The following is an 8,877-nucleotide window of genomic DNA, read 5'->3' as shown; positions in this document are numbered from 1 at the left end:
TCATCTGTGGAGATTAAGGCGCAGCAATGCCAGTCATCATCCACAGCAGAAGAGTGTCAGGTCCTCCGTCAGTGTGTGTGTGAGTGGTGCATTCTGGGGGTTTATATCCACAGGCTAGGGGTCTGTCACCAGAGGTGGCCCCCAGGGTACCTGAAAACACAAACTGAAGTGGCTTAGTTCAGGCAGCAGAGTGACCTGCTAGTCAGACCAGTAACCGACAAGGCAAGTTTGACTTTCACATGCAGCTGCTTTCTGATTTCTTTTTTTTTCCTCGGAGTGTGTGTGTGTGTGTGTGTCTGTGTGTGTGTGTGTGTTCAATTTGAAAGAAGTCTGCACACACATGCAAACATATTTATATGTATGTTAGAGGTTTAATACCTTGTAAATTGTCTGTAGGGTTATTTAACTACCCAAACACTTATAATGTATTTTAGGATTATAAAGGAATAACATAAATTTGCCCCAAGATTTCTTATGTGGGCGTGAGAGTCTGAAAGAGTGTAATGTCAGATGCGTGAGAGCGGTCCTCTAATTCCTATGTTTGAGATCATTGTTTCGTCATGCCCAGTGTATATAGTATACGCTGCTTATGAAAGGCAGATACATGGAGAGTTCTTATCCATTATTTTTGTTCTGAGTTTGTAATTCTGAGGATTATGATTTTTGTCTCATTAATAGCAGATTTCTGAGGCACCGGCTCCGAAAGCTGTTAAATGAAAGTGTGTTTTAGTGTGTTTGAGGCTCAATGCGCTGACTTCCCCATTCAGACACTCTTTATGATGCTAATGAGCCTTCGGTGTAGCATACGGGCTACGCGGGCGCCAGCCGCGAGACGTTCAGAGAGACGCTGCCGGATCTCAGCCGGTGCTGAGGTGTGAGTGCTGGGGGTGGTGCAGCGGGGCGCTTCGGGGCCCCGGGCATCGGCGAGAGTCACACGGAAACGGACGGCACCTATCAACTGCAGTATAGCGCCCGATTCCGTTTTATGTGAGCAATATAAACTTTTACCGTTCGTCAGGAGAACAGGAGACCCCAGCAAGAAAGCGAGGGAAACTAAAGCGATTTTAATATTTACTTCTTCATTTTTTTCCAGCCTGATTTAATAATAGCACTTCTAAGTTGCAGTTAGAACATCTCAACAAGGTTGAGACAAATGTATTAATGGTTTTATTTCGAACTGTCTTCAAAATTGCAAAATTGTCATGGTTGGAAAAAAAACCCATGATGATTGTTTGTAATTCTATGGCTAATAATTCATCCTTTTTCCACTATATTGTACTTTGCTTCTTCACTCCTTCAATAATAATAATAATAATAATAATAATAATATAGCAAGCATGCAGGCAGTTCTCGTAGGATTTTGGGCAGTTTTTATATGATTACTGCCACCTGCCTTTATTAGCCCCTACATGGTGTTCATTCACTTCTCCATCCCATAATGCAATTTGGCAATTAGTGAAAGCTGTCCTGAATAAGGACTGAATTCACATGTAATTAAAGGGAGGCTAAAAGCAGGATACCATGATTACTGAGGAACTGCATCCCATCCCAGGCTGTCTGTCACCCTGACATGGGTTAAACACGATAAATCCAAAGTGATCACTTTGCACCTCATATAAATAATCCGGCCGCAGCATAGTTATCAGATGCATGTCTGACATTATGCCAAAAACCGTTTATTCATGAGTACAAGGGACCAAATGAGCGAAGCCGTGAGCTGGAGCATCAAGCGGCTCTTATTGTCATTGTCGTCATCACTTTAGAGGGACAGTAACAATAATGGCAGATGGTTTGAGCCGTGTGAGCCGTCTGTGTGGTGCATAAGGATCTGCAGATACTCAGAATTATGGGAAGTGTCGCAGTGTAAGGTGATGTGGTGCAGGTGGCGCCTAATTCCCTTCTTCTGAGGAAGCTCGTCAGTGGGAGTGTCCAGACCGCACCCCCATCCACGATGCCGCCACCGTACCGCCGGCCGTTCTCCGGCTCAGCCCGGCAACCGTGATCTCCCAGCCTGGGCTGTGCGATCAAATGCGAAACCCTCGCGATCGGCAGGGAGACAGATGCCATGTCCAGATGGCCGCGCGGCGACACCTTGGGCAGATCCCATGTTTGCCAGCACAACAGAATGGCATCAAGCGAAGCCTTTCCACCAGGTGGTCCCAAACAGAACCGTAGAGGGACCGCCAATCTTAGCTAAGAGGCCTGAGTCCCCCTACTGTCGGGGCCTTTCAGAAACAGCGGTGTCATGCATGCTTGAGGAAGCTGATCTGCTTCACACACATGTGAGGTATGATGGTTGTCTTGCTTTCCGGTTCAGTTGTCAGACATGTGGCATGGACAGTGGGTACGCAGTTCAGTCGTGTTACCTTCCAGTCCAGTTGATATGCGTGTGGCATGTGACCACATTCAGCAGGTACACGGTTTGGCCACTATGTTTTCCAGTGAGGTTGACACGTGTGTAACCTGTGATCATGTGCAGTGAATACACGGTTTGGTCATCGTGTTTTCTGGTCTGGCTGACATGTATTGGCCTGTGATCGTGTACAAGGGGTCTGAGTGGAACAAAGAGGGTTTTTGGACAGGAGGACTGGAGGACTCCTTTGGGCTGGAGGATTATGGGAAGGGAAATGTAGGAAACTTGAGGGGGGGGGGGGGGGGGAGGAATTACTGTGCACCCATCCCAAAAATACAGCGGATTGGTTGCAGAGTTTCAAGCGCTGGCCGCTCATAGCTGAAAAACACCAAAAACACTTCATTCTTCTAGACTGCGAGACAGACATGTGCAAGGCCATGTGAAACATGGAACATTTAATTTTGTGGTTTAATTCAGTCTCAGCGGAGATCTGGTTTACGTGTGACACGTCGTGCGACATGTGACACAGCAATACGAGGTCACCATCACTTTGCGGTTTCGCACAGACCTGCTGACAGACACTGCTCTTCCAGAGACTGCTGCTGGTCCCCTTATATGTGGAAAGAGTGACATCTAGTGGTTTCAGGTGGTCCGGGGACAAGGCGAGCCGGTCACTTCGAGTGGATTTCAGGGGCAGTGTGCAGTCATTCTGTACTGATGCTGTCTGTAACGTGAGGCATGTAACATAGGTCTGAAAGGCGGAGCCTAAGATGGGAGGTGTGCTCCATGGGGCTGGAAGCTGCCGACTGCCCTGATTCTGTGGGGTCGTCATGGTGACCTCCAGCTACGTCGTTTTCATGCTTGGTGTTGGGGCTGGATTTTTCACTTTGACTCCAATGAGTCAGAAACCCATCGATGATCCAAATGTTTGCGCCTCACAGCCGGAGCGACAAGGAAACACGCATTTTGTTTACGGTGGTTTTTTTTTTCCCTGTGCTCTTAATGTCATACCTCAGCAAAGTAATGTGTTTGTGTGGGTGTTTATCTGCTGGGAAACAGCCAGCGGGAAAATAATTCCGGGATGGGGACTCTGTGCCGGTGACTTTAATTGCCTTTTAACGCGAGGAAACGTTCTGGATTAAATGTAACGCGAAGAAACCGATCATGTTCTTCGCTTCCCTTTTCGAAGAGTGGGATCCACCTCTCCCGCCCCAGACCGATGGTCAGGTCACTGGCTGGTGCACGCGAATGTGCGTAACCCTACAGTGCAGCTTTGGAGACGCGTCGTGTTTGCACACTGACGCAAGAACTCTGACAGTCTCTTTGCCCGGAGTATTGACCCAGCCAGCTTTTTTAGCTCTGTGTGTCGGGGGGGTATTTTTTCCCTCAGTTTTAATTTGAGATTCACCTTATGCTTCTCTAAGAGAGAGTTCTGGGAAAATGCCTTTTAACCACATATTTTATTGCATTTTTACGGTGGTTTCTTAAATTTCTGTACAAGTGCGTTTTAAATAAGCATTCATCACCAATGCCAAAGGACGTAAGCTCCACTGAGGCTGTGTGATGAATTTTTTATTGTGGTAACGCAGGGAGAAGCAGCGGTGTTTAATTACCAGGGCCGTGCGCGAGGTGCCCGGGCTGATGGCTTCCTGCAAGTGCCCGGGTCCAAGCCTCCTCTTATTATTCTCCTTAATTCCTCCTTTGTTTCAGGAGCACGCCGCCATCCTCACCGCGTTTATCAGGTGCTCCACAGCTCCGTCCGCACAATGGCAGCGCCGTCCCCAAATCGCTGGCTAGCGCACAAAGGAAGCTCGGTGTGAATCCGACGCGAACAGCCGGGTGGCCGCGGCGCACGTGTGAATGCGCGGCGGCCTCGGAAATCAGGAAAGCCAAGCTCTGAAACGATAAAGAGCAACAGCGAGTGTGAACCAGGGAGTGTCCTAAAATACACCTAGAAATGGGGAAGCAGTCGCGAAATCTAGCAGCCTTTCCTTACACCCAGATGACGAGGGCGTCAAATTGAACATCCAACACTGCAGAATATTATTATTTTTATTATTATCATTATTATATTTATTACATGTCTGTGTATATATGATCACTGCTTGGCACTCTGGATAATAAACGTTTGTTTAAAGTGGGTGACCCTGCCCTTGCAATCTGCCTGGTTTTGTTTAAAATATGATAATTCGAGTCAACAATTAAAGCTTGAAACCACGGAAAACACCTCACAGTACGACACACTCAGGACGGGGTTTCAGTCTTAAGTGTGTCTCTGGAATTTTCCGTCGTCGTCGCTGATTCCGTGCGGCATTATCTCGGGCTCTTATTGACTGTTTACATGTTTATCCCTTGATAGTTTTTCCTCTGAAAGCTGCAAACAGACAGCAGAGAAAAAGGTTGTTTTTCTTTTTTCCTCCGCCCTCATGTTGCCAGGTGGACAGCTTTGGTGCACTACCACCAAGCCCGTGGTTCCGGGCGACGACATGGTGGCTTTCGCCGTGGATCTGGACTCCCAGGTCCGAGCGGTGAGCCAGGTGCCCCCAGCGGAGGGGATGTACCCGGCGCGCTTGCTGGACTCCATACAGCTCCTGCCACAGCAGGCCGCCATGGCGTCAATCCTGCCCACCGCCGTCGTCAACAGTGAGCACATTTTCTTAACCCTTTCCTCGCATCTCCGGGTCTCTCGGGACCGCATCTCGGTGCAGTGGAAAAGGCCAGAAGCTGAGGTCACCCCACTCCGGTCCCTTTTGGAACTTAAAGGACTTTCGTTACCTAGAAACAGAGCTGGATGTATGACACACGTGTCACTCAGGTGACCTGGCGTATTGCACGCGTGTCTCCAGTCCCCGCACTGCTGTACACCAGCTCCTTTTGGTCCATTTGGAAAGTATTAAAAGCAGCGCAGTGCTCCCACAGCTCCCACTACAGGCTCTACATGGTGCCACATCACAGACTGGACCTGCCTGTTAAGATACTGCCTTATTAGGATCGTCACCCAACCGTAAACTCCTCACTCTGCCAGGTCGAGTAATCTCAGAATGTAACGGCGGCCTGTTTACACGTCACCTGGGAGCTCAGTAGATGTGGAATTTGGTAAATTACTTAATAACAGCGACTCCAGGCTTTTGGTGGGGATGTGTGTGTGTGTGTGTGTGTGTGGGGGGGGGGGGGTTATGCTCAAACTGCTGGATCCTTGTAGGTTTAGGATTCACTTAATCGCAGAGAATTCTTAACCGGGCTCCAGCTTAGAAACACCTTTACGGGTCTGGCTACGTCTCTTCCTGCTTGCTAATCTGACACCGTGGCTGCGCCGTGACACTGTGCCCTTTGACCCCTGACCCCACAGAGGACATCTTCCCTTGCAAGGCGTGCGGCATCTGGTATCGGAGCGAGCGGAACCTGCAGGCTCACCTGATGTACTACTGCAGTGGCCGGCAGAGGGAGGGGGCCGGGGCAGCCGGGGAGGGAGAGGGCAGCCCGCTCCATGTGGCTAGCATGGCTAACATCTGCCCCTTCCCACAATGCAACAAGAGGTGCTCAGGGACTCAGGCCCTGGAGATGCACCTGTCCACGCACAGCGGTGAGAGACAGTCTGAAGGACGACCCTCAGACCATATAAAGCTGATTTTAGTCCTTTATATACCCTGTGTTTTTTTCCCATTTATACAGTAGTATGCGGACTATTCCATCATAAATGAAGAGCTCTTTTCTCGTATATATAATCTTGAACTGAAAAATAAACCCATCTTTCATTTGTTCACAGGTGTCAAACTGGATGAGCCTGCCCCGCTTGGCGCCACCCTAAGATGCACAATCTGTAGATACACGGCGGACTCTGCCGTCGCTCTCCAGCACCACATCCTCTCTCACCTGTCGCAGGCGGCCTTCCGCTGCTCCCACTGCCATATCAGCTTCCAGAACCACGGGGAGTTCCTGCAGCATCAGGACGCGCACCGGCTCGGCGCAGCCAAGCTTCACGGGGGGAGCGAGGGCCAGCACTCCCCCGGCTCCCGCGAGGAGAGCCAGAAGCAGGCGGGCGCCGAGCCGGCGGGCAAACACGACGCCCTCCAGAGTCCCAGGAGCGTACAGAATGAGGACGCGGGGGCCGGCGCCGAGCTGGAGAGGGCCGAGAAGAAGGCCGCGATCTCTGCCTCCAAGGGGGATGCAGGCACAGGCAGCAAGGCCAGCTTTTCCTACACCCGCATCAAGTCAGAGCCCTCAAGCCCTCGGCTGGCCTCCTCGCCGGTCCAGCCCAACATGGGGCCCACGTTCCCCATGGGGCCTTTCCTCTCCCAGTTTGCGTTTTCGCAAGATCTTTCCATGGCACCACAGGCCTCGGAGATCTTGGCAAAGATGTCGGAGCTGGTGCACCGGAGGTTACGGCATGGGAGGAACAGCTACCCGCCGATGGTCTACAGCCCCCTGATGCCTAAAGGAGCCACGTGCTTCGAGTGCAATATCACTTTCAACAATCTGGACAATTACCTGGTCCACAAAAAACATTACTGCAACAGTCGTTGGCAGCAGTTAGCAAAGTCACATGACCATTCCAGTGTCCCAGACAAGGTGGTGGAGACACTGAGCCCAAAGCTGGGCTCTGGCCACCAATCCGAATCTGACGGCCACCTGATGCAATCAGCCTGTCTGAACGCCTCCGTGTTGGACCTGATCAGTGCCGGCAGCAAAGTGCCTGAAAAGGAATTCTCAGGGCAACTGAAAAAGGCCTCCACACCCCCCGGGGCTGAAGACAGTCCGAACAGCCAGCAGACAGACTTGAGGAGTCCGAACCCCTCCCTGGTGGAGAACGAAAATGACCCTTCGAGGACGACGTGCGAGGCCTGTAAGATCACCTTCAGCCGTCATGAAACCTACATGGTCCACAAGCAGTACTACTGTGCCACTCGACACGAGCCGCCCATGAAGCGGGCTTGCGCAAGCAAGGTGCCACCCGTGCCGAGGACCATGAGGTCGCGCAAGCGGAGGAAGATGACTGAGCTCAGCCCCCCCGATCAAGACTCCAAGCATCCTGGGGCTCACACGGGTCTGTTGGGACTGCCTGCTTTGGGAAACCCCTGCACCTCCCAAGAGGTGATAGACAATCTCGGCGAGCGGTTTTACCCACGATGCAACATGTTCCCAGGAATGGTCCCAAAGCATCTGGAAGCCTCTCTCACAAAACTGGTTCTTGCATCCAAGTGCAACACAGTCAACCAACAAGAAACAGACACTCCCATAGATCTCAGCAAAAAGTGTCTGGATAAAGCAGGCAACTCCCCCAAGAGACTCTTAGACTATCACGAATGCACAGTGTGTAAGATTAGTTTTAACAAAGTAGAGAGCTACCTTGCTCACAAGCAGAATTTCTGCCCCGTCACATCTGTACAGCCTAATGACATTAGTGGGTTGGATAAGGCGATGTTTCCAGATGTGAAAAATGGAAGCAGTAGTTTTGACAATATCTTCAGCAAGAGCCCTGCGAAGTGTGATAAAAGCACAAGTGGGCGACTGCTCTCCCAAAACGGCAGCTTCTTTCACTCCAATTTAGGGACCCTGTCGGGGCTCCAGACCCCTGCTGATCTCCAGCTACTTCCCACTAAAGACGACGGCAAAAACCTATTCCTGCCCCATTGCTTCTATCCCCGAGAAACCAAGAAAGCCAACACACCGGAGAGAATCTCCCCATTTTATGGCGTTAAACCCACTGACTACATGAACGGGACTCTGGTCGGGGCGGGTGAGCCGAAAGAGCAGAAGCAGAGTCCCAACGAAGGGAGTGAGGGAGGGAAGGAGCAGCTGGCACCCAACGGCTTCGCCCACCCCGGAGAGGAGCCGCTGTCCCTGCAACCCAAGAGTCGAGACACAGCCGCAAGCGTCAACGGCAGCACGAAGCTGGAGGATGCCGCCTCACCAAATGAGGTCCAGCCCGACGACTCCCAAGCCGCGGAGAGCCGCTGCTCTCCCACTTGGACGTCCGAGACCCCCACGGACACGGAGAGCTCGCCGCCGAAGACGCGGACGGAGAAGACGTCCCCGAAAGCTCCGAACAGCACGGCGTCGGCTGGCGGTGGAGGAGGGAAGTACTGTCACCTCTGTAACATTCAGTTCAACAGCCTGTCAAACTTCATCACGCATAAGAAGTTCTACTGCTCATCACGGCCAGCAGAACACGTGAAGTAAATCATGCCCCCCCCCCCCCTCCCTTGCTCTCTCTCACACCCCCCCCCCCCCCCCCCCCAACGGGCTGCACCTCTGTCCCGTTTGCTGCTGATGGACAATCAACAGAAACCTGTCTTAAGACTTAATGCACGGCACTGGGAAAATCCTGTAACATAGATGGCACTTCTGCATTTATTTATTTAAAGGAAAACGAGTACCAATCGATGTAGTGATCCTAATTTAAAGCAGGATGGAGTTTGTATCATAACCGTTTGTAGTGTTCTTGTGCAGTTAACATTGTTTACATTGTAATATAGGTTCGATTAGGCACAGAGAATGACATGCATTTAGATGAAATTAGCACT

At 51.1% G+C, this 8,877-nt stretch overlaps 1 protein-coding gene across 1 annotated transcript; it reads left to right on the top strand.

Moving 5' to 3' along the window:
* Positions 1-3,740: 3,740 nt before the first annotated feature.
* Positions 3,741-8,541, top strand: LOC125719567 (zinc finger protein ZFPM2-like). The gene is made up of 3 exons (XM_048994474.1): positions 3,741-4,996; positions 5,703-5,936; positions 6,120-8,541. The coding sequence occupies exons 1-3, from the start codon at positions 4,780-4,782 to the stop codon at positions 8,531-8,533; spliced, it is 2,865 nt and encodes a 954-aa protein (XP_048850431.1). The 5' UTR covers positions 3,741-4,779; the 3' UTR covers positions 8,534-8,541.
* The last annotated feature ends 336 nt before the right edge of the window (positions 8,542-8,877 follow it).

The sequence above is a fragment of the Brienomyrus brachyistius genome, chromosome 23 (assembly GCF_023856365.1).
Source record: "Brienomyrus brachyistius isolate T26 chromosome 23, BBRACH_0.4, whole genome shotgun sequence".
In the NCBI taxonomy this organism is placed as follows: Eukaryota; Metazoa; Chordata; class Actinopteri; order Osteoglossiformes; family Mormyridae; genus Brienomyrus; species Brienomyrus brachyistius.
The sequence above is the reverse complement of the archived record's forward strand: the minus strand, read 5'-3'. Positions and strand labels throughout refer to the sequence as shown.